Below are 26,097 nucleotides of genomic sequence, written 5' to 3'. Positions count from 1 at the left end.
TCCATTGGAGTTTGCCACACAGTGCTGACTGGGGGCCCTAAATTAGTCTGCTGCTTCCGATGCATGGAGGACCTGTCCCACCCCCAGTGCTGAGAGCACATTCAACCACCCAGCCAGCCAGTGTCTAGATCAGCCTTTCTCAACCTGTGGGTCCCCAGATGTTGCTGAACTACAACTCCAACAAGGCCAGAGCTCAGGGATGATGGGAGTTGTAGTCCATCAACATCTGGGGACCCACAGGTTGAGAACCGCTGTTCTAGATGAATAGTGGGAAGGGGCTGTCTTTATGTCCTCCCCCTCAGGCAGCAAAATATCAAAGGCCAGCCCTGCTGTGAGATCTCCCACATACAGCCATACTCTCGTCATTTACCTATTTGCCAAAAGCAGGAAAGTTTCATGTTAAATACAGCCCAAGGGAGCCCGTGTGTCTCATACGAAGTCCTGAAGTTTATTGCTGCCAACCTGTGAGTGTTTTGGTGTGTGGGGCTGTAGGATTCATTCCTCATTTACCCAAAGGCATAGGAGGACCTTCAGCTAGTCCTGGGTCGTGCTGGACCAGCATTGAGAAACAGACCCGCATTCATGCTTGAACAATGCAAACAGGCGAGACGAAACCAATTGTAAACAGAGTGTTGCCCACTGAGATGTTTGCAGATCATTTGGGGACCTTCTGCGATAGGTGGAGACAGGTGCTCATTGTGCTGTTTTGGGTGTCAGGAGAGGGAGGGGGCGTTTTTTTCCCTTCCACAAAAGCCACCGGGGAACATGGATTCTGGTACACCCACACGTGTGCACCCCAGACACACATACCTGTGGCTTTCTGAAGGTAAACATGCTCAGTTGTAGGATCTCATGGGGCGGCAGCTGACATTCCCAATTATTTCCATATTTTGCCTCATTGGTTCTGGTGAATGCTTCTCCACAAGAAGAAGTTAAAACCAGGGCACTGAGAATAGGATTTGCATGAGCACCACTGTTTAACTATGCTCTGTGTTATTAAGTGCCATTAAGTCCAGAGTCTACGTGACACAACTGCCCTAACCACAGGACCAATGGGACAGTCCAACTGGCATGGACATTTTTGCAAGAAGGTGGTGACCTTGCTTCCTGACTTTAGAAGGAAAGGCCTCTTTTCTTCTGCTGTGGCCTTTCACGTCTGCATTAATAGTACTGCTCTAGTCTGCCTTGGTCAGACTCTACCTGGAGTCCTGTGTCCAGTTCTGGGCACCACAATTTAAGAAGGACACTAGTAAGCTGGAAGAAATGCAGAGGAGGGTGACTGAAATGATCAAGGGTCTGGAAACTAAGCCTTATGAGGAACAGTTGAGGGAGCTGGGTATGGAGAAGAGAAGTCTGAGAGGTGACGGGATAGCCATCTTCAAACATCTGAAGGGCTGTCAAACAGAAGATGGAGCAAGCTTGTTTTCTCCTGCTCCAGAAGGTAGGACCCAAAACAACGGGTTCAGATGACAAGATAGGAGATTCTTACTAAGCTGTAGGAAGAACTTTCTGGCAGTAAAAGCCATTCGACCGTGGAATGGACTCTCACAGAAGGTGGTGGACCCTCATTTGTTGGTGTTTTTTTAGCAAACGTTGGATGGCCATTTTTCATTGATTCTTTAGCTGTAATTCCTGCATTGCAAAGGGTTTGACTAGATGACCCATTGCATCCCTTCCAGTGCTACGATTCTGTGATCCTATGACCTTACGTATTGGCCAGCAAGGAGGAGAACAACCCAAACAGGGCTTGGCTGCGGCTCTGGTTTGTTTCTGCTGAGCCCAGACAGAGACTCGCCAGAGATAATGTGCCTTCATTCAAAAGGGCCTAATTTTGGCCTCCCTCCTGGGGACGGCAGTGATGAAGGGGGGTGGGCTGAACAAACTGAGGCCTGTGTGAACTGCATCTCCACAGCCTTTGTGCCCCCTCCCCTCCTGGCAAGGCTTGCCAAGCCATGGGGTGTGTGTGACCACAGGGGAAGGCGAGGCCAGGTTGCTGCGGTCAACTTTGCATGGGGGTTGCAGTCAGACAGAGGGCACTGCTGACTGCAGGGAAGTGGAGGCTATTTTGGAAGGGGGAGACAAAATAAAAGTGGAATGTGCCCAAATGGATGAAGCAATCGCAGGCAGCATACTGCTGTTTTTATTCCAGTCATATGGCCTGCGGTAGGTGAGTCACCTCTTGACTGCAAGGTTTTGTAATTGCTGTTGGGCCCTCCCCACACTTCTGAGTGCCCCAGGGTTGGGGGGTCATGTATCCTGGCATGACCCAGTCCACCAAACAGATCAAGAACGTCTCAGATGATGGACATTGTCGGACTCGTTATAATGGAAGGGGAACGTGGTTGCGCAGTTCTGAGTAAAAACCTTGAGACTTTCAGTGCTTGGTGTGTGGAGCTACCTAGATAATATAAAAGATTTTGCTACAGGTCCACGGAATGTTGTGTTGGGTTTGGGTGTGAGAAACTGGTGGTGCCAGCCTGTGCATGTTTACCTAGGAGCATGCCTGCCAACATTCCTCAGGTGCAAATAGGGACATTTCTCATCCCCCCCCAAAAAAAATGACCGTCCTTGACCCTCTATTTTCATTCCTGCCCCCCATGCAGAGCATTTCCTATCAGAAGAAGGGCGAATGCCACTACACCAATGAGACAATGGCACATGCGCCCTCCACTGTCCTGAGGAAACCCTTTAATACAATACAAATATTTTTTATGAATGAATGAATGAATGAATGAAGGCTACTGCTACTGCTGCTACTTACTGGGCATCTTCCCTTTCATTCCTCCCATCCTCGGTGCAGAAGAGATAAAGCCATATCCAGCAAACGGAGTGAACGCAGCCTACCCAGAATCCCGCTATACATCAGACTACTTCATTAGTAAGTCTCCCTTCTTTTTCCCCTGTTGAGTACAAGATTTAGCACCGGGAATCCTTTCAATGTTTAGGCAGCATACGAGGAGCAAAAGCACCGAGGGCCTTCTTGGCAGTTCCCTCATTGTGAGAAGTGAGGTTACAGAGAACCAGGCAGAGAGGGCCTTATTGGTAGTGGCTCCTGCCCTGTGGGTTGCCCTCCCATCAGATGTCAAGGAAACAAACAACTACTTGGCTTTTAGAAGACATCTGGAGGCAGCCCTGTATAGGGAAGTTTTTCATGTTTGAATGTTTTATTATGTTTTTATATCTGTTGGTGGCCACCCAAAGTGGCTGGGGAAACCCAGTCAGATGGGCGGGGTATTATTATTATTATTATTATTATTATTATTATTATTAATGTGACTCCTATGGCTTCTTTCTCTTAATTAACTTAAGGGTGATGGTATTATTACTATTGTCATTATGGATAATAGCTAGAACTGCAATGGTTCTGTGAACTGCCCTGAGACCTCCGGGTATAGGGTGGTATATAAATTCAGTTACCAACAACAACAACAACAACAGTGCTATTTTTCTAGAAAAAGAGGTACTTGAACTCTCCATTAATGCCTCCCTTGTTCTCTTAGAGGGTGCAAGTACAGAGTTCCAGAGAGTTCCAGCTAAATAATAATAATGCCCTGGGTGATAATATTCAGTTTGCGGTCTTCTTTCCGCTCTCAGGTTATGGCATTGAGCACGCTCAGTGTGTTCCTCCCTCGGAATTCTCTGAGCCCAGCTTCATCACAGAGTCCTACCAGACCCTCCATCCCATCAGCTCCGAGGAGCTCCTGTCTCTCAAGTACGAGAACGAGTACCCCTCCTCCGTCATCCTCCGGGACCCCGTGCAGATGGAGTCCCTGCCCACCGACTTCTTCACAATCAAGCAGGAGGTCGTAACGCCGGATAATATGTGCATGGGGCGCACTAGCCGAGGTAATGGAACACCTTGAAAATCACAAGTCGGCAACCCTACCCCACATATAAGAAGGAATGAGATTTTCCCAAGGAAAAGAGCCTTCCACCAAAGGCTCTTTTTTTAGAAATTAAACCAATGGCCTTGTTTGCTGGGGCTGATGGGAGTTGTAGTCCACCAGCATGTAGAGAATGCACAACCTGGGCTCTCTGGTTGAGTTATAGGCCCCTTAAGCTTCCGAAAGTTGCATTGTCTAGTAAGACACCTGAAACCTGGCCCTCGAGCTACCTTGCACAGGTGATCCCTACCACACCTGAATTAGAGAGAGATGTTGAAATAGGACACAGCAAAAATGTGGGCAGGCTTGCCAGCTGTTGAGCCTCCTCGCCTCTTTAGATTTAGTAGCTGGGTCTTCACTGCCAGCATCTCTGCCAGCGGAATTTGCTCTTAAGAGATCTTACACAATCCCAGCAGCTGCTTTCAGTCCGGCTTGGGAAATTAATGAACTTGAGTGATCCTCTTATGCTCCGAGGTTGTCAGTAAAGAAGAAATGATTGAGCAACACTCAAGCTGAGGAATTCTGGAGAATTCTCCGTGTCTCTCCCTTTTAAAAAACAAACAAACAAAAAACAAAACTCTTCTGAATGCATTTGGCTAAATAGGGGCTCATGTCTTCGACTGGTATAAAAAGTCATCATCTGCACAGGGAGGCCACAGTTGGCAGGTTTGGCGTCTGATCAAGTGATCCCTACAAAGACAAGACTAAATAATTATTATGCTTCCTTGGGAAGCACAGAACAGTCGTTAGCAGGAAGAAAAGGTAGAGGTGCTTTGTGCTTCCTGTCCACATTCTGGTGCAACGAAAGGCTTTGGGCATATACTTAACATGTGAAAACATGCTAGAGTAAACCTGACCAGCAAATCATGAAGCCAGAGTTTAAAAGCCACTGGAGATGGTGAGTGCATGTCAGGTTCTGAGAAGTTAGATTTAGTTGTTTGATTTCCCAGTGCGTTTAAACTGACGTGCTGTTTTTATTTCTTTTTTTAATTTGTCATATTTGCCTGCTGCGTTTATTTATTTCGAATGGATCTTCTTTTTACCGCTCTGTACTCACAAAACATCCCGTTGGAGAACATAAAATCTGTTCTGAAAATGCGGGGTATAAATTATATAAGCAATTAAACAAAATGCCCATTGTTGCAATGGAAACATAGGATGCCTCCGCAAATGAACCTCAGGATTTGCCCATTTCCCCCAGTGAATCTCTAGCTTTACAAAAGGGCAGAGGGCTTTCGCATCACCTGCTGCTGGACCACCCAAAGAGGAGGTGACCCTGAGGCCTTCTGCATGCAAGGTGTGCGATCTGCCTCTGTGCTGCTTCGCCTCCTCTGCAGTTCATGGAGGGGGCTGGGAACTGCGTCTCCTTGTGGGGTGGAAGATGCAGCCCCCAGGACTCCCTGGGCAAAGTCGAGTGCTTCCAGTGTGCATTGGGGTGGGCTTTGATTGTATGGGGTTGGATCCGCAGGGCCTGCCCCAAACCAAGCAGGGCTTCCATTGGTCTCCGAATCAGCATCTTCCTCAACCTTCACTCCCCTTTAATAGGGGGAATCCTTTAACCAGCGTGCAAGCAGGTTCTCCACTGCCATTTCTGCTTTGTTATTTATTTATTCCCTGTATATACCACCTCGTCTGAGGAGCAGTTCCCCTTCATTTTATCCTCACAACAGCCCTGCAAGGTAGGCTAGGCTGAGAGGCTGCATCCAGCCTAGGGTCACCCAAGTGGGCCAAGTGGACCTGAATCCTGTGCTCCCTGAGGCCCTAGTCCAGCACTCTGACCACTAGGCCCCACTGCCTCTCCGCCAACCTCGTTTCCTTCTCACCTCACAGGGAAACTCGGGGGCCAGGATTCCTTTGAGAGCATCGAGAGCTACGACAGCTGCGACCGCCTGACTCAGTCATGGAGCAGCCAGTCTTCCTTCCAGAGTCTCCAACGTGTCCCTTCCTATGACAGCTTCGACTCTGAGGACTACCCAGCGGCCCTGCCCAGCCACAAGCCCAAAGGCACCTTCAAGGACTATGTTCGAGACCGAGCGGACATGAACAAGGACAAGCCCGTCATTCCTGCAGCCGCCTTGGCTGGCTACACAGGTGAGGCCCTAGGGGTAGTGCCCTTAGTTATGTTTAGCATGTCTGTAGTAATGTCAGATGTACAAAGTGCTTTGCCTGCACCATATCTGTGCTCTTCAGTATGTTTTTTCTGGGGGGAAAGGTACGAGAACTCACGTTGAAGTTTGTCTGTCTGTCTGTCTGTCTGTCTGTTGCGGGCCCAGTCACAGTACCAACCCCTGAACCCCAGGCAGTGGCTAAATGTAAGATGTGATTAAGAAACTCAAGCAGACAATGATCTGAATTAGAAATGGCCACAACTTCATTGAGTAGAGATATAGGTGGATATTTTGGCTCTGCTAAGGGAACTGAGTTCCCCTGAGTTCCTGCTTTAAAAAATCTCTGGTAATCCTGACAAATAGTCCTACAAAGAAGACTGCTGTTGTTTCCCCCATATTCCAAGTGAAATGAGGGTGAAGGCTTGGAGAGAGCAGTTTGCTTAGTTGCCTAGAGGCGCAAGCGAGATTTGAACTCGGGAAGCTGCAGTTCAGGGGCTGCCTTGTATGCAGAAGGTGCAGTCCACAGCATCTTCAGGCAGGGCTGGAATGGGCAGGTATCTGAAACCCTGGAGAGCTGCTGCCAGTCAGTGTAGGCAGTACTGAGCTATGCGGGTGGACCAGTGGTCTGATTCCAAGATAAGGCAGGGATGGGGACCCTGTCAGGGCTCTGCAGGCACTGCAGGACTGCAATTCCCACAACCCCCTGGCCATTGGGCATGCTGGCTGCAAGGGCTGCTGGGAGTTGGAGTCCAGCCACATCTGGAGGCCACAAGTGAGCCAGCCATGAACTGGAGCCTTCCTGGCTCGTGCTCTTGTGTCTGTAAATAGGCTGAGCCAGAGGAAGGGTGGGAGATGCATGCAGGAACATGTGTATTTATGGACGTTTACACATAACTGAGTAACAAATGAAAATGAATCGAAACCCTGTGACTCAACCCTGGGGAGCCAGCTTGAGATTACTGAAGTTTGAAACAGATCGCTAGGTTAACTTGCCGCCTTTGACTCCCGATGCAAAAGTGATACTTCAGATCCAGATACGAACAGATATGTGACTTTGAATTGGGCGTGCGGAAGCACCTTTTCAGGTTGAAAGAAAATCTAACCGTTTACAAGCACCTATAAACTGGCGAAAATCAGCCTGCAGATGGGATGAGAGGCTGCTTGTCTGTCTCTTGACGGATGGGGCATTGCAGCCCACATCTCTCACACAGATATATGTTTGTGCACTAAATCAGAGGAGAGCAAATTTCAGGTTTTCAGGGTTGTCCTTCTTTGCTAGAACCGCAATGCCTCAGTAGCAACCCTTGACTCCGTGAGTCAGGTGGGACAAAAGGAAAGATTTGGAGATTTGACAAGCTCTCATGCGAGATTCTTCCTCCCCAAGTGCAGCACCTCTACTGGGGCTGGGAACCGGTGTGTGTTTGTGGGGTCGGGAGATCATTTTTAGGAGCTGTGCACAGAAGGAAGTGGCTGGATGCTTCAGCTTCAAGCTGTGACGAGTGCTTTCTGTTTGCAGGAATAGGTGCTGATAAGAAAACTGGGCTGGGAGTGGGGTTCTGGAGACTGGCTCCCTTCAGCAGTGGGAGTATGATGATCTGAGCCAAGGGAGAGGAAATCTTGAATCGTTGCAAAGCTGCTGGAGACTTTGGGAGATTAGTCCACACCCCACATGGTGTGAGCGTCAAAACAATTACATTCAGTTATATTGCAGGGGCAGGGAAACATTTTTGGCCCAAGTGGACTCTCACCTTTGCACAGTGGGCTAGTTTCTCCACATACTCCTCTCTGTCCTCCATCAAGCCAAGCCAAAGGCATCCCAGCCAGGCAAAAACAGTCACAGAGGGTGCAGGGTCAGGCCAGGGAGCAGTATGGCCTGTGGAGAGCAGGGCCTTGTTCAGACTCTGGGCCTGATCGAAATAAACTTGCCAGGAGCTGCTGGCACCAAAGCTGGAAGCTGGCATAAGTGTAGTAGTTAAGAATGGGAGCTGGGAGCTGTGTTCAAATCACCTCCCCTATGAACTCACCAACTGAGTGTAAACAAGTCACTGTAGTCTTGGCCAGAGTTCCTTCATGTCCCCTTCCCTGTAAGGTGGGGAGACGGTTGCCACATTGTCTTGTCTTACAGGACTGTTGTGAAAACGACCGAGAGCATGAGATTCTTAATCTCAGGGTTGCAGGTTCAAGCCCCACCTTGGGCAAAAGATTCCTGCATTTCAGGGGGTTGGACTCGATGACCCTTGTGGTCCCTTCCAACTCTTCTATGATTCTGTGTGTGAATCACTCTGAAGACACAAAACATGGCAGGGAAAAGCGAAGTCAGTATGTGAGAATCCTCTGAGTGAACATGGATGAAAAGCACAGGGCATTTATTTATCTCTGCAATAAGCTAAGAAATGGGGCCCTGGCTGTGCTGCTCCTGCTTGGCTGCTTGCTTGGCTGGCAGAGAGGAACTTTCATTTTTATCGCCAGGGGCCCCAACCCTCCGATGGTATCTGCCTTCGAGCTGCAGAGGTGATGAGGCTCAGCGGAAGCTTGGCCCACGTGGCTTTTGATGTCTCCTGTGGCAAACAGTCAGCCTCCTTGAGCTCCCTTATCTGCCCTCCACATCTTGACCTCATTTCACAAGTTGCCTCCTTTCACAAGTTCACAAGATCCTGCCCTTGGCTTTCTTCTAAAACTACAGAATTCACAGAAAAGCTCTGTGGCCCCTGACTACTAGTTTGCTGCACTCGCTCGGGTGGTCTTGTTAGATTGGGTGACTGAAAAGACACACACACACACACACCCCCTCTGGTGACTGTGCTGGTTGGCTTGGAAAAACAGGGGCGAGAGAGAATGCCACCCTTCAGGCGGAGCTGCTTAATTCAGGTTGGCCCGACTCCATCGAAAGAGGCCAAGGTTGTTGGTGGAAAGGGGACGTGCCCATTTTACAGGCTCTACCATTAGACAGAAAGATGCAGCAGGGACAGGGAGCTGTATGTGCCATGCAGCTGCCTTGTGAGCCCCTAAGCTGGCCTGCTGCCTGCACATGCAACAGTGGGAGCTGCCCCATTGCCAGGGTTAAAGGAAGGGGCAGTTCACATTAGCAGCTTAAAATGCAGCAAGGTCACACACACTGCATTTCAAGTCATGTTTGCATGGGGTTGTTCAAGTCATAAGGGGGTGGGGATGTCTTCACCCAACCCTCGTGGCCTTTGGGGTTTGCCCCTCTCCATAACCACCCAAACGTCTATTCGCGAAACCATGTACACGTTACCACTCACTCATCCAGTTTTCTAGTTGGACTGAAGTGGGTTTGAGACAACAGCACCTCCAACAGCAGTTATTTGTCAAGGAAGTACAGGATCGCTATGGATTATAGCTAACATAGTGCGAACCTAACAATACCCAACAATGGGAGCGGACTGGATGCAGAGTAAGCGGTCATGTGAACGCACCTTCAAAGCCGGAAGTCTGCTTCTGCTCATGGGATGGAGGAGGACTGCTTAGGGTGCCTTTCTTTGAAGGGGTGCCTGGTTTAAAAGCTCTCCTTTGGAGGATGCTCACAGATACAGGGCCACCACCAAAAGGCCCTACTGGTTTTGTTCTCCTCCCAGCATAGTGCCCAGATTTAGGAACAGAGACATGGAAAGATCCAAACTCGCCATCACCTGGGTCAACTCAAACTGCATTGAATTTCCCAGGAGGTTGTGAGCAACCACCTATTCCTTTGACGTTAAAGACAGAATTGCCATTACTTACATACTGCAAAGAACGAGGTGTGTCATAAGGAAGGCTCACAGTTCCTAGCATGAGGTTGCCTTTGAGCCGACAGAGGAACCCAGAAGGCGAGTCCTTGCCCTGCTTCAGTAACTCGGATTCCACCTGCTTGAAGTTTGCAAATGAGAACAAAATTAGCTCTTTGCATTCATGGTTGGCCGGTGTTGCAATTTTGTTTTACAGGCTGTCATTTTACCATCTTGTCCCTTAGGTGATGAAAATTGCAACAAGAATAGTCCTGCCGACTGCATGGGTCTGTAATAATACTAATAATTATAACAATAATAATTTTATTATTTATACCCCACCCATCTGACTCGGTTGCCCCAGCCACTCTAGGTGGCTTCCAACATATAAAAAACATAATAAAACATTAAACATAAATCCAGTTACAGATAGGTAGCCGTGTTGGTCTGCCATAGTCAAAACAAAAAAATATTTTTTTCCTTCCAGTAGCACCTTAAAGACCAACTAAGTTAGTTCTTGGTATGAGCTTTCGTGTGCATGGTATCTGAAGAAGTGTGCATGCACACGAAAGCTCATACCAAGAACTAACTTAGTTGGTCTTTAAGGTGCTACTGGAAGGAAAAAAATATTTTTTTGATTAAACATAAAAAATGCTTCTGATGTAAGCATGGCTTCTGTAAGCTTGGTAACAGCTGCCACAATAACATATGGATGAGATCTCCCTATCCTCCTCCCCAAAAATCAACAGAATCTCAAGAAAAGAAAAGAAAACCCATCTACATGGGACCCTCTTGCTCTCCCCTCAAACTTTAAGGTGGATGCTTTCTGAGTCATCTCTGAAAGAAAAAGTTTCATCACCTTGGCTCTGATCTTGCCCATATCCTGAACTGATGCAGATGCAGCCAAGAGCTGTCTCTGCTGAGGCCTGAGCAGAGAGGGGATAAGCTAGGACTGGCCATGTAGTTCCCACACCAGGCTTCTCCATTTCAAAGCAGACGAAAATCTAAGGGTTGAGGGACTCCTCCTGGCATTTCCACACTCCTGGCTGGGTGTGCTAAAACGAAAGCCTAGAAATCTGCCATGCAAATATGTCCTGGGGGGAAATGAAGCTCTTTCCAAAATGGGCAAAACCTCCCATTATTATTATTATTATTATTATTATTATTATTATTATTATTATTATTATTATTATTTTATTTGGACCCCGCCCATATGACTGGGTTGCCCCAGCTACTCTGGGTGGCTTCCAACATACATAAAACCTAATGAAACATTATATATCACACACCTCAGCCTTGATTGTTGGTCGGGGGTAGGTGAGTAGGGCTGCAGATCATAGCCATGACATGCTCTGCCACACCCTGTGGGTGGGCATGCAAAGTCCCTGGGCAGATGAGACCTTCAAATAACCCCCACCCCCCAAAAAAACACATTACTTTGTACCCCAAAGAATACCTGAACAGAGCTTTCAGAAGGGGTGGGGGGGTCATACCCAGAAGCAGGAATGGGAGAAAACACATAAGCGAATATTTACTTGTTACTAACATGGTTGCTTCTCAGTTATAAAGGTGGGTCCTTTTCCTCTTCTTTCAAGCTGCTGATGTGCAACAAATAAGTAGGTATGTTTAGACAGGCAGGCAGCTTACTTATTTTCTGCCTCGTAGCTTCACAACCTTTGCAAGCAGTTTGGCACGTGACAGGGATGCTGTACACTCTATTCCCTAGTATTTTGTCCCATTGAAATCAGAGCCCAATAAACTGTGGGCGGCTCTCATTCTTTACAGCTGCTTTGCAAAGCGTCACTGGGAGAACGACAAAAGGCATGTTGAGGCCAGATAAAAACCGCAAGCAAGTAAACTTCCCCTAAACCCCAGATGTACAGAAAAGCTACATTTTAGATATGGTTGATATTCACTAGAATTCAACGCTAACTGTATGGTTTGGTTGAGATGGTTGCATCCCAATGTGTCTTGCAATTATAGGGTGGTAATCTTTTGAGTGTGGTTGTTTTCAATGTTGTCTTCCAGGGCAGAATGTGACAAGTTAGAGATATTGATTGGGGGAGTCTGGTAGGTCTTGGTTGAGGTTGGCAGAATCTAGAGCCAGCCCATTGCGTTTCCTTAAACCCCAGTATTGGTTTCATGATGGAACATGGTTCTTCTGACCAGCCTAGGTAATAGTTAGTAGAACCAAGGGGACCCTCAGACCCATGCGATGTAACTGTGGAATGTCAGGCAAATAAAATAGGGGCACAAACGTAACACCCTTATTTTCATGCCCAAAGCCCCTTCCCCACTCCCCATCCTGCCTCATGACACACATACCCAAAGGCTCTACTCTGCCTGCTAGGCATTGCATAAATTGATTCTGCAACATCCATTGAAGATACTGCTTCATAGCCGACTAACCTCTACTCAGAGTAGACCTATTGAAATTAACGGACCTACGTTGGCCATGCCTATTAATTCCATTGGGTCTGCACTGAGTAGAATTGGCATTGAATACAGCCCTTTGAGATGCAATAGAAAAGCATAACTGCCCACCAACAGGCTTCATGGTCTAAACTATTCTGCAGGAGCTGCAGCAGCACAGGTGTCCCTTTGGCATTCAGGTGTCTTCCCTCTCACCTGCGCATGCTGGAGTCGAGGTGCCCCACTCCGTCGCTCCGAAATGTCACTTCTAGGAGACGCGGGAATGGGTCACTCAGGAATGACATAGTTACCAGCTCCCAACACAACTTTAACAAGGCATTCCCAGAAGGCAAAAATAGAGCCAGTGTCTTAGCGGGAGGTGGGGCAGCAGCGCTAAACGGAGTCTATGCATAGTAAACTCTGGCAATGGGAGCATCTGGAAGTGGTGCCTGTAGATGTACATTTGCCGCACACCCACACCCAGAGGGACTTTCTCCTCAAACAGGGTTCCCACTGTAGTCCCCATTTCATAATCCGTTTGACGAGTCATATTTTCCCGGTGATGCCAGAGAATTCCTAGCGTGTGACTGTCTCCCGACGGCTGCTGCTCAAGGGCTCCCTTCACTCCTCTGGGGGCAAGACAAGGCCCTCCTTTGTCAGTTGCATTTAGCATGTGAGCCCCCTCTGGCTGCCTCTATTCTTAGCGCGTGGGGCTCCCTCTCCAGGACAGAGGTCAGCAGGCCGCTGTCAAGGGGCAGGCCGGAACTTTCTCCCTCTTCCTGGTAAGTGGGGAGGGGGTGATGCCTTTTGTGGCGGGCGGGGGGGCAGGTCTTGCCTGTGCAACTGACTGGGCTTGGCGGATCCTGCAATGGGTTGATCTTGCCAGCCTCCGGCTTCCTTCCAAGGGCTTTGAGGATCACGTCACAAAAGGCAGCTTGTCGTCTGCTCCCGCAGCGTCCGTGTCGGAGGGGTCCTCCTGTTTGTAGTGCGCGGACTCTGTGTCTCTAAATGGCATGGAGGAAAGCCCAAGGATCTTTGAGTTCCTGTAGAAATTGAAGTCTGAGGACTCTGCTTCGTTCAAGGTGTTAAGCAGAGGTTAGGTGGCCATCTGTCAGGAACTATTGAGCTATGATTCCTGCATTGCATTAAAAAATATATATCAAGACTTTTTGAGCTCCACTCTCGCTTTCCTCCTGCCCAGAGCAGCCTTGCCCTCTGCCTGCCTCTCTGAACCAGCAGGGTCTCAGTGGTGGCAGCCTCTCCTCCACCTCCTTGCCCGCTGTCCAGCAGCCACTACAAGGTGCCCAAGGGAGGAGGCCAGCAGTGGTGGTCATGGAGAGGCAACAAGATGCTCCTTTGCAGCTGCCACTGCTGCTCAGGACAAGCAACAGCTCATCCTCCTCTCCAAGCTCGATGGCAGCGGTACTGGCGGGGGAAATAGGGACATTCCAGGATCAAATCAGAAGCTGGGATGGTTTTCATAATTCTGACACTGTCCCTAGAAAGTAGGGACACTTGGAGGGTATGCAAGCAGCGTATTATAACAAGGTACAACTGAACTGGGATCTCTAGGCCAGGAAAGACTTCTTCTGCAAGTCCAGGGCTGAGTATAAAGGTGGTCAGAAGCACACAGTGATGGTTTTTCCTTTCTCCTTTTCCTGGTGTTGTGTTGGCTGATCCTCCTTGTGTTTGCTGTTAGCTTGCAGGAAAAGCAGGAGGCAGGTGTGGTCCTCATCCAGCCTTGGCTAAGCCATGAAATCTTGGCTCTTGCTCTAGCTTCGCTTGGCATAAGAGAGGTGCAAACACAGAGCAGGCAGCTCTGGCTAAATCTTGACTTGTTAGGAATGGAAAAGCCCTGTAGCTTGAGACGCAGGACTGAACACTTTTTCCTTCTGGGCAGCCTTCTGGGGGCCACAGGGCAGTGGTAGGCAGGGCCAGAGAACAACAGGTGCAGATTTTACCATCTTAGAATCGGCTAGTTCCTACACACACAGCCCTGCCCGCCCTCCATTCAGTCAAGCCAATAAAGAGGCCTGATCAGAGTTCAAGGACATATTCCCACTCAGGTGAAAACAGGAGAGAATCAGGGCCTGCAATGAGTTCCAAGGGCCAGTTGGTGAGGCTTCAAGGGCCACGTTACACTCCTAGGCCTAGGGCTTCTTGCTTTTGTCCTAGGAAGCGATGGAAATTCGGGGCTGCCAGTGAGGGCTTTGCTCGACGGGACTGTCTGAATTATTGCCGGTTTTGTTTTTAGTTTAGTTTTGCGCTTGCCTCAACATTTCACACCAACTTTGTACCTTCGCAGTGGATTTGTTGGTGGTAAATTAGAAGCATCTGCTGTTACTGTGGTTGCTGGTGTTGTTGAGCGGGCTTGATTCCTGCCCTTCCTTGTTTCATTGTTTGCTTTGCAAAATAGCTTTTTAAAATTATGAATGGAAGGTCATTGATTCATCGTTCACCCACAAGAGGGGTGAGTGCTCTTGCACTTGAGTCCTGCTTGTGGGCTTCCCAAGGTCATCTGATCATCCACTGTGAGAACAGGATGCTGGGCCAAGATGGGCCATTGGCCTGATCCAGCAGGCTCTTCTGATGTTCTTATCAGGAATAATAGATCCATGGCATGGAAAGGCGGGATCTTCAGGAGGCCAGCATGTTCCCCAGGACTGTGGAAAAAAACCAAGGTCATTGCTGTTTTTTTGGAGTTGCATATCCAAGCTAGCTGTGAATTTCTCAGCATCTTGGAAACCCAGCTCATGGGAACTTGGAAGGTTTTCCTGGCTGGCTTTGCCAGGCTGGTTTAGATGTGGTCCACATGGCCACAAAGAACTTGGCAGGCTGAAACCGGCGTTGAAGGGCCGTTGCAGAGGAGGGTCACATTAAGTTTAGGAAGCTGTTTCCTTATACTGAATCGGACCCAAGGTCCGTTTGGCTCAGCAGTGCCTTCACGGACTGGCAGCAATGGCTCTCCAGGGCTGCAAGCAAGGAATCTCTCCGAGCCCTTACCAAGAGATTCCAGGGACCGAACCTAGAACTTTCTGCACTCCAAGCAGATGTTCTGCCCCTGAGCTATGGTGTCCCTTAAGAGGCAGGAGAAAAGGAAGAAGGTAAAGTGTTTGAGGTGCCTGGGTATTAAACATCAGGAAGAACTTTCTGGCAGTAAGAGCTGTTCAACAGTCAAGCAGACCCCCTCGGAAGGTGGGCTCTCCTTGGAGTTTTTTAAGCAGAGGTTGGATGGTCATTTGTCCTGGATGCTTTAGCTGAGGTTCCTGTATTGCAGGGGGTTGTACTAGATGTCCCTCAAGATCCCTTCCAACTCTATGATTCCATGATGCTGGAGGGGAATGGCAAATAATATTGGCATTCCCTGACAACCTGGAAACCACAGCAGACCTCAGGAGAAGTTGCCCGTCTGCTCTTGAGTGCTGCTGAGTCAAAGAGATGAGTGTGGGTGAGGGGTGTGGCCTAGAGAGAGTTCTGAGGGCCGGACACAGAGGGCCGCATTCAACTCCTCCCAGAACCTGAGATTCCCCACCCATGATTCAGTGTGTCTAACCCAGTCAACCAAAGTAGATAGGAGGTGACAGACTGTCAGCCCCTCGGTGTGTTTGTGTGTGGCTAGAGACTGGAAACTGGGGGTGCAGCTGACGCCGGGTGCCCGGAGGTGGGGGATATATAAAGCACAAGCCCCGTGGAAGAGAGGCGAGAGCCAGCCACTCCTGCTGGCCTATTTCTGGGGTCTGCCTCCTCTCACCTGAATAGCCACAGCTCTGACTCACTGGCTCCGAGCATTCTTGCCCGGGGAGTTTTTGCAGCTTGCTCCTGCATCAACATGCCTTGGATGGAGGCCAAATAATTTCCATACCTGCCTCCTCTTTATCACATCTTGGTAAACACTGCCAGGGAACAAAAAGTCAAGGTCAGGGGAGGCGGCTGGCAAGACGCGGGGGCAGGAGCGTGCCGGAGGTCAGGTCTCGGCCAAGGGCCCTTTTTCGGCAGGTGGGAGGGGAGGAGGCCCGTGCATCAGGGAAATGGTGCCTCCTTTGCCCAGATGCAAAAAATAAATAAATGTCATATTGCTTAGGCAACTGGGGAACCGGGCGGCTGAATGTTTGCCCGGGAATCATCCTGCAAATTTTCGCATTCAGTGGCAACACTGAACCTGCCAGGTTTGCCTCTTCCTCTACTGATGCCCTTGGGGTGTGGCAAAGGCTTTTGCAAGAGATGTGCCATGTGGCATGGCATCACCGCGTGTGGCACCTCCCTGCTGCTGCCCCCCACCCACACGCTCACTCACATAACGGACTGGAGACCCCACAGCCCAGGTGTATTGCAACTTGCACTGTTTGGATTAGAGATTGCTCAAAAGACAGCTCACCCTTCTTAGTGGACGCCATTGCATTGCCCTCTGCGATCTGACAGGAGAAGCCCCTTGGACTGTTTCCCGGGCAGCAAAGGGGGTCCTTGGATCGATCCTGCTGCCAGGGAAGCCGATCCTACCCACTCGTTCAATTGACGAATCTTGAGCAGGCATGCGGGCCCCTCTTGAGAGGCGGGTCCAGCCTGCCCCTCTGGTATATAATGAAGGCATATAGCTTGCACTGGAGCCACTTCTCCCTCCCTCCCCATATTGCTGTCAAATGTGGCTCTGCTGGACCTTGCAGTAGCAGAGTCGGCCACCGTATTTGGCGCCAAGTTGGAATTTCCCCCAATTCCAGCATTCTGGTTTTCACCATCCTCAAAGTACTCATCAGAACTTTGGCGGTTTAGGCTTTGAGTAGGTGTAGACTTGGACAGAGGGGAGGTTATGGCCTCTGCCTGCCCCTCTGAGAATGGAGTGTCCTGTTAAAGGGATCCAGAGGAGATGCTTCTGTCCAGACGCCCAGATGGGGGCAAGGAGCCACAGCACCCCCCAGATGCAATCTTGCAGGGGGGTTATTCCTTCATGTAGGTCAGGGACTCCCTCACTTCCGGCTGACCCCAAATGCAAGTCCTTTCAGCTTACTTTTAGCCCACTTTGAGTGGGCCAAAAATGGTGGCTTCTACCCATTGCCTGAGCCAAACCTCTTAATATGTATTCAATAAAATTGTGGCTTGATTTTACCCAAAACGCTAGTTGTCATGCATCTTGTTCTTGAGAGTGGGGTGGTCTGAAGGGCTGGGGGGACACCTTGCCACACAAGGAGAACCAAAATGGCACCAGCTGGGTGTGCCTTTTGTCCTTTTGTAACATCTAGCTGAGGTGTTATGTGCTGAGTTTAATAGGATCCAAAATGCAGCAGTCTGATTGGTAATAGAACAAAGGATTCAGAATGCAGCAGTCTGATTGGTCCTAGAACAATAGAACCCAGAATGCAGCAGTCTGATTGGTCCACAAGAGCCACCCAATCCAGCTCCAGGTGGAAGTGAATCTGCAACCTGATTGGCCCACAGGAGAATCCCTGAATTAGCCAATCACGTGGGGCCCATTGTGTAAATAATGTATATAAAGCAGACATTCTGGGGGAACTTCCATTCCTCCTCACCACTATGAGCTGAATAAAGAGCATGAAATTCACTCTCGACTCCGAGTATATTTCATGAACCCTCCAATATTGCATAATACCCGTGTTTATTAATAGCCACAATATGCAGAGGTGGCTTAAACCCAGGGGGGGTGGAGGACCTTCGATCTGTAGGCCAAATTGAGCTGGCCAAGTCTCCCCATGGTGAGGGTCTTTAGCAAATGGCAAGCAGAGTCCTTTGGGTCACTGGCCTGGCAGGTAGCAGACCACTCAGCCATGAAGGGTTGAAAACTTGGTTGGTCCTAGTTGACAAGGCGCCTTGCTATGGATTCTGTTCTTAATGCTGTTGGGGTCCTTTCCCTTTGCTGTCTTAGGTAGTGGACCAATCCAACTGTGGCAGTTCCTGCTGGAGCTCCTCACAGACAAGTCCTGCCAGTCCTTCATCAGCTGGACAGGCGACGGCTGGGAGTTCAAGCTATCTGATCCGGATGAGGTACGTATGGGCCTAAATCAGGTCTGGAGAGACACTCGTATTGTAAGGGAAGGAATAAATAGATAAGGACCTAGAGCAGGGGTTCTCAAAAGTGAGTGGTACTGCTCCTGGGGGGGCAGCACGAATCCCTAGGGGGGCACTAAGAGGTAAGGGGGCAGCAGGTGGACTTTGGAGATGGAAATGACGATGAAACTTTAAAAAGCTGTTATCACTGGATCAAATTTATAATTTGTGTTGAATTAATTAAACTAAGGGCTTATCTGTACTTACCTCTCTTCTGCTCTTATCCAGGCATGGTCCATGCTTGAGTAAGGGGGGGGGTTGTTGCCCCATGAAAACCTGCTCTTTAAAGCTCAATTGGAGCGAATGGCAATCTAATACCCAAATTGACGTATTTAAAAAGTCCACCTCCTGTCTCTCTTCATCGCCTTTCCATCCCTTCTGCACCCACACCAGATATTTACACTACTACTGAAGGTCTAAGAATCATGGAGTATCCTGGGAACTCTACTTCGTGAAGGATGCCAGGAACTGTAGCTCTGCAAGGTCAGCACCCTTAGCAAACTACAGTTCCCGGGATTCTCCATGACCGCTAAATCTGCCCCAGGGTATTTTGCGCTATTGGCATTGAAGCGTTTATTTCCCTTCCCTTCCGAGCTCGCCAAGGACTTTCCGTGATGTTTCTGGTGTCCTTGCCATTCCCAGGTTGCAAGGAGGTGGGGCAAGAGGAAAAACAAGCCCAAAATGAACTATGAGAAGTTGAGTCGCGGGCTGCGTTACTACTATGACAAGAACATCATCCACAAGACGGCCGGGAAGCGCTACGTCTACCGTTTTGTGTGTGACCTGCAAAGCTTGCTGGGATACACACCCGAAGAGCTGCACGCCATGTTGGATGTGAAGCCAGATGCAGATGAGTGAAGGGATGAGCAGGCAAGACCAGAAGTCCTTGTAGATGGATTCAGGGCATCCATCTAGGCGTTCAATTGAACTTCTGTCATTTGTATTTTTTTTACTGTCATGGTTTTCCTTTTAAAAGAGAGAGAAAGAGAAAGAAACAGAAAGAAACAAGAATTTCCACTGGTTGTAAAGGGGGTGGGGGGACACATCATGCTTTTGGATGAAACTGTGACATATTTTGGCTGGGAGGAGAAATGGGGGAAAAAAATTGAACGTCCTTGGAGAGTTTTATTGGGGGCTGATATTTTAAAAGTCAGTGGGGGAAAGAGCGTAAAAGTTAACCGCCCTGTTAGAATTGCATGATAAATAAAGAACTCCCCGCCCTCCCCCCGAGGTGCCATAAACTGACAATCCATAAGCTCATAAGGCTCCCTTTTGATTTTAAGAGTGAGGAGTGGCCTTTGGGGGGGGGCAGAGCATCCTCTTCTGCAGGGAAGTCACATTGGTGGTCCTAAATAATTTTGCATTTCAAAGAACAAGTTTGCTTCTTAAGAGGGACCAATACCTTTTTTTTTTAATTTGTAAAAAGAATGTTATTTTATTAAAATTTTGTGCCAGTATTTTTCTCTAAAATAGTCTTAAGCTCTAAGATGGTCTCGGTATTGCAATATTGTGTTGTCGTTGGTGTTTTTATTTTTGTTATGCCAGCTGCGAATTCTATCAGCATTTTTTGGGTGGTGGTGGGGAAATACAGAGGCTATGTAGACCCCTCCAGAAACAGAAGCATTTAACTGTTCAGTAGAAAATCAAGATACACCCTAGGAGTGGTGGGTGGGGAGAAATTTGTGGGTGAATGACTGTTTTGCTTTCACACAGGGTCTCCCACACCTTACTCTGTTTTTGCTCTCCCATTCCAACTGATGAATCAGTTTTGTGTCTTGGGGAGGAGGAGAGGGGCTCTTTCCATCAAAAGTTTTATCCGGACTTTCCTCCACTTTCCCTATGCCTTTTCAAGATATATTAAAGAAAGGTTTTTCTTCCAGCGTTGAACTTTAGGATTGTTTCCAATCCCCTAATTGGTGGAAGGACCCAGCCCTGCATGTCTCATTGGTCGTTGGTTCTTCAGCTTACAGGCCCCAGTTCCTCAATATCTCAGGTTGTACTTAGAATGGGGTACTTTGTAAACAGAATAGCTCTTCCTGCGAAGGTCCCCTAACAATTCTCAGGTCACCAGCGTGCATGTAGGAGTCTCGTGGAGGAATCTGCCCGCTGGATCCACTCCTGGTGTGTAGAACCTTTCCACAAAGTCAACTCACTAAGCATCAAGTCAGGGCCAGCAGCCATGAGCCTAATTCATAGACACGCACACCTATTTGCAGTTTCCAAGTAATCTCTATGCCAAACTATGGCCTAGGTAGGAGGGAATGTGGTCTCCTGGAAGTGGGATAGATACCATTTTGTTTCTCCTCCAGTCCTGATGCTCCGCTGTGTTTGCAAAGCCTTGAGCTCCAAACTCAGGCAGCCCCAAAGAAGCAAATGGGAACATTTCCTTCCTAAAAGTGGCTTTTTAAGTTCCTTTTTTATTACAGAAGAAGGCAGTTGAGGTGGTGAAGCGAAATCTACTGATTTCTTGCTTTCTTGCCTTCCTTGCTACTTTTTTAATGTTCATGATTTAGCTGATGGAATGCTGATGCCATTGAGGCATTGTGCGTGTCATTACCCACCCCTCCCCAGCTGTGATTTACAGTGACGACACCTTGGTTTACAGGCCTGGATGTATCCTTGGCAAAGGAGCCACACCAACCCCACCTCCCTGAGTATAACTGCATGGCAGACCTGTTTGTAACTACTACGTGTTTGTCAAATTCACACTTAATAATTTTTACATCAGCCCTTAATGGATCCTAGATCCACATCACTGCAGAAATGTATTGTGTGAATTGGCCAGAGTTCCCTTTAAAACAAAACTGGATAACTTAATCTGTGACCTTAAAGCAGCAAATAGTTGAATGTATTTTAATTTTTGCTTCACGCTGAATCATTTCAATCATGCAGAATTAAAAGAGGGGGAACTCCTGGGTCAATGACGGGCCAGCGGAATTTGAAGCAGATCAGGACTTGAGATAATAACTGGCAGGGCTATAAGAAAAAAGAGCAAACACTGTTGTTGCTGAGGTCCATTTCTCACAAATGTCAGAGGAGGTGGTAAATCTATTTCAAGTTGCAGGCTGCAGCTGGCAAGATGGAAGTCAGTCCAGAACAGTTCCCTGCACACACAAAAAGGAAGACAGAAGGAAGGAGTATAACTGTAATTAATTGAAAAACCAAATTCAAGGTTGTGTCCAACTAGGTTCTACTCAGAGTAGACCCATTGGCAGTAATGAACCTAAGTTAGTCATTTTTGTTTTATGTACTAAAATGTAATTTATGAATCGCTTCCCATGAGATATCCTGAATTGATAAAGAGTAGAAAGCACACCACCAACAACAAAATACCTAACTGCTCTGAGTAGAACATTGGAAAGAACCACTGAACCAGAGATGGGAAACCTTTGGTTCTCCAGGCACTGCTGAACTACAGCTCCTATCATCCCCAAAAAATGTGGCCCAATGGCCAGGAGTGATGGGAATTGTAGTCCAGCAGGCAAAGGTTCCCCCACAGTTGCCCCAAACATTTCATCCCTCTCCTTAGCATGCCAGTCTTTGACGTGCACTGGCTGGGTTGGAGTTTATAGGAGGAGGAGCACTTGATACTTCATGCCTCTGACCACCTGGCTGGGAACAAGTAAGAGCTTCCATGTATTTAGCCATGGCAGATTGGAGATCTTGGTTTTGATTGGTGGGAGATAAAGCTCATCATTTCTCAGGACAACATAGGACATAGTCTCTGAGTCAAGGATATTGATGGCGGATGTTCCTGGAATGGGTGTAATGATGACTGAATCTCCAGTTCAGCTAGATTTGATTCCAGTAGAGAGGAAGAAGAGCCAGAGTAGAAGATGAGAGGAAAGAGGGGGTAGTGGAGGTGGGGAAAGGTTGTATCCATAAAGCCAAAAAAATGGTGCCTTTCAGCCAGTCATTAGGGAGCCTTTGGCTGTCCAGATGTGGCTCAACTACAATTCCCATCAACTCTGACCACTGCCTGTTTGCCAGAGTTGTGGAGCCAGAGTTTGGCAACATCTGGAGGGCCAGAGGTTCCCCATCCAAGCTTCAGAGTTTCCCAAACTTGGGTCTCCAGCTGTTTTTGGAATTACAACTCCCATCATCCCTAACAAGCGGGACCAGCGGTCAGGGGTGATGGGAATTGTAGTCTGAAAACAGCTGGAAACCCAAGTTTGGGGAACACTGCTTTAGATGTAGGCAAAGAGGGGAAACACCTGTGGCCACACACCAGCCAACAGGAGAGATAAGAGAAGCTGACATGAAGCTATAGGAAACAGCCAGTTTTGCAGGTGGCATTTCTGTGTCCCAGAACTACTGAAGCCTGTTCCTGTTTCTAGTTAAGCACCCAACAGGAACAGTTCCACTGGTCTGAAAAGCATAGTCCCAAAATGACCAATTCGCCTGATGAGCTACTCAGGTGTCAGCTGGAAGTTACACTACCCATGTGAAACTGCAGCAGAACCTTTGGAGTGCTCATCTGAGAGCTTTTGAGCACTGAGTTGTCCCATCTGTGACGTAGACTTTGGAAACTTCTCTTTCTGTTTTCGATTAAGCACAGCTCACCATGTTGTCCAGACTTGATGTGGCTTAAGATTAGCTGTGGTTTGTTGAAACAAGCCCATTACAAACCATATTTTAAGAAGCTGGCTTGTTTCAACAAACCACAGTTTAGGTATCAGACTAAGCCCTTCACTGTGGTTGAACTAAAACCAAGTAGAGCCTTCTGATCTCTTTGTGGCCACATTGGAAAGAAGGAAAGGGGGTAGGAGTGGCTCATCCTTGCAGTGCTCAGCTGTACCTTGCAAGTGATTAACTCAGTAACTCCAGGAAATTCAGTTCAGAAAAACAACAAACAGCCATTTTGCAGCCCAGTGGCATAAGTTGTTGGGTTTTCTTTGCAAAAGCAATTCCTTCACTGGGGAGGCAGATTAATAAAGAGTGGGAGAATTGCCCAGTCCAGAGTCCTGCCACTGGCCTGGATGCAATCTAAGGCTAGCAGCTGGAGGGAAACAAATATGGCAAATCCAGGGCTGGGATATTGTCCTCCCTTGTTGGGGCAACAAGAGAACTTTGGGTCCTGTGGGTGCAAGGCCTCTCTCTAGATCCACCCCAAAATGCCCGTTTTCCCTCTTTCCTGACAACAGAGCACTGGTGGGGAACGATGACTGCAGAGGTTCCTGTGGCCACAGTGAAAAGGTCTCCATGGGTGGACCTCCTCTGTACCCTCTAGCCCCCAGGGCACCTTCTCAGGGCCCACAAGATTGTCTCTTTAGACAGTATAGTACAGTGGTACCTCGGGTTACAGACGCTTCAGGTTACAGACTCCGCTAACCCAGAAATAGTACCTCGGGTTAAGAACTTTGCTTCAGGATGAGAACAGAAATCGTGCGATGGCGGCACAGCGGCAGCGGGAGGCCCCATTAGCTAAAGTGGTGCTTCAGGTTAAGAACAGTTTCAGGTTAAGAACGGACCTCCGGAACGAATTAAGTTCTTAACCCGAGGTACCACTGTATTATATTGCAACCTGCTTCCGAATTACCATTGAAAATTCTGTTCTGATGGTTGTTCTAACAAATATGCAGAGGGAACTTGGAAGACACCTTTGCCAAGGATAGCTTTTAATTAATATCTGAAATATAAGGACACCCAATGCTTTTTTTCTGGGGGGACGCAGGGGTACGCATACCCCTAAACATTTTGTGAATCTAAGTCTGGCCTCATTGAGGGGCAGTATTTAAATATCAGTAGGAAAATGAGAGTACCCCTAAACATTTTTTTTTAAGGAAAAAAAGCGCTGAGGACACCTCTCTATGTTTTGGGTGACTTTTGAACCTCACTGTCTTTAGAGAATATATCTGTGGACCAATCCACACATGACAAGGTTTGGATCGTCGGACCTGGAACCGCTGTTCATTGTGGCTTCCTGCTGTGTGTGTCTGCATGTTGGTAGACATTGTTGTCTCGTTCTCACATGGCCTATTTCAGTGTACGTTGTTCAGAAGACCTACGCCTACAAAGTGTTGAGTGTGGAGCATCTCTCTGTGGCACTGTGTTGATGTGCCAATGTGCCTCCTCTTGCATTCATGTGCCTGGAGATTCACCTCCTTTCTTTCTTCCTTCCTCCCTCCCTCCCTCCCTCCCTCCCTCCCTTCCTTCCTTCCTTCCTTCCTTCCTTCCTTCCTCCCTCTGCTCTATTTCTGACGGGGTCTCTGTAGCACCAGTGAACTGTGCACTCCATTCCAAAGAAGTTTGAATAGATGATAACTGATGTATACATATATGTTTATGACAGAAATATCTCCAGGAATTAACTGCCTCAGCGAAACAAGTTATTATTTGAAAAGAAAAATGTATGTTGTTTGTACAATTACTATTTTTTGGTCTTTGTTTTTATACCTGGTTTTTGTTTTGTTTTTTTTTAAGCTGATAATTTTAGAAGAAGAAAAAGATTGTTATATTATGCTGTTCAACTATTTTCCAACTTGTATTTTCATATAATTTATATTTTATAGAACTGAAAGGGAGAAGAAAAAAAAACCTTAAAAAGCAAGATTTTTTTTAATTAAAAAAAGGAGAGAAAAAAGCAGGTGCTTTTTAGGAAAAAGAAAACCAAACTCATCTGAGGTAGCTTAGGGATGTAGCGATGTCTGTATGTATGTGTGTGTGTGTGTGTGTTGTTTTTTAAAAAAAGAATTCCAAAATGCAATTCCCTCCCACACTGAAGACTTAATAGGGAGCGGAGTTGGTTTTGTTTTAATTGCTGATGCTGGCACATCATTCTTCTGGAGAGTCTTTTATATACTGTAGCCTTATTTCATACTGTATTTTAAACCATTTGAAATTTAAAAAAATAAATAAATCACAAAGCTATCCCTTGCCCTGGTCATGGTTGTCAGCATGCTTGGCCTTGTCTTTCGCTGAAGACCACAGGTCACATCAGGGTGGAAAGAGAAACACGTACAGAGTGCCAAAAGGCACATAGGCAACCTGCTTACAGAGCAGTCATCCCCATTTGCTTGCACGGAACTTACATAGATGTTTGATTATATATCCAGTCTCTGTTCCAACATCCACTCAGTAAGGTAAGTAAAAGCTATGTCGGATGAGGTCAACATCCGACATCTAGCTCAGCATCCTGTTCTTGCAACATCCAACCAGATGGCCCAATGGGAAATCCATAAGCAGGATCCGAGCATTGCTGCCTCTGCGCTCCATTGTCTCTCGAGACAGAGGGATACCAGTAACAAAAATAGCTGCCTCCAGCTGTGGAAGCAGAGCACAGCCTCCATCATGACAGGTAGCCAAAGACAGCCCTCTACTCCATGAATTCGTCTAACCCTATTTTAAAACCAAACTGGCAACCATCACAGCCTCCAGTGGGAGTGAGTTCCACAGTTTAACTATGCACCAGGTGAAGAAGTTCTTTCTTGATCTGTCCCGAATGTTTCTTTAAACCACTTAGAGGTTCTGTTATAATTATTTAATTGTTGGCCCTGTTGTTTATTAAATTTATGGGTCACTTCTTCTTGCCAAAGGCAACTCAAAAGCCAAAGAAACAAAAACCCAAATAGATACATTAGAACAAACAAACATATACACTGAAATACATTAAAAACACCCTAGCCACTTTATAAGAGGACACAGATAGAGCCCAAAGACCTGGTTGAAGGGGAAAGGTTTTGCCTGGCACCTAAAGATAATATAACGATGGTGCCAGATGAGCCTCCCTGAAGAGAGTATTCCACAAATGGGGAGCCAACACTGAAAAGGCCCCATTCTTATGTTGCCACCTGCCAATCCTCCCATGGGTGGAGCACAAGATTTCAAGGTCCAAGCTGGTTCACATAATCAAGCGGTATGTAAATTTTCTACAGTAAAACAAACATTCCAATATTGAGCTTCGTTGGCTGT

At 47.7% G+C, this 26,097-nt stretch overlaps 1 protein-coding gene across 2 annotated transcripts in view; it reads left to right on the top strand.

Annotated features, from left to right (window-relative positions):
• ETS1 (ETS proto-oncogene 1, transcription factor) overlaps positions 1–25,056 on the top strand; it is a 107,360-nt gene extending 82,304 nt beyond the window's left edge. For both annotated transcript variants that reach the window (XM_083588776.1, XM_083588777.1), the window contains 5 exons: positions 2,801–2,878; positions 3,595–3,846; positions 5,715–5,975; positions 18,005–18,123; positions 18,829–25,056. In XM_083588776.1, the coding sequence (XP_083444902.1) occupies positions 2,801–2,878; positions 3,595–3,846; positions 5,715–5,975; positions 18,005–18,123; positions 18,829–19,044 (926 nt within the window). In that variant the 3' untranslated portion in view covers positions 19,045–25,056. The remainder of the gene's footprint in view (positions 1–2,800; positions 2,879–3,594; positions 3,847–5,714; positions 5,976–18,004; positions 18,124–18,828) is intronic.
• Positions 25,057–26,097: the final 1,041 nt, after the last annotated feature.

Source organism: Podarcis filfolensis, assembly GCF_964270895.1.
Source record: "Podarcis filfolensis genome assembly, chromosome: 15".
Taxonomy (NCBI): domain Eukaryota; kingdom Metazoa; phylum Chordata; class Lepidosauria; order Squamata; family Lacertidae; genus Podarcis; species Podarcis filfolensis.
The sequence above is the reverse complement of the archived record's forward strand: the minus strand, read 5'-3'. Positions and strand labels throughout refer to the sequence as shown.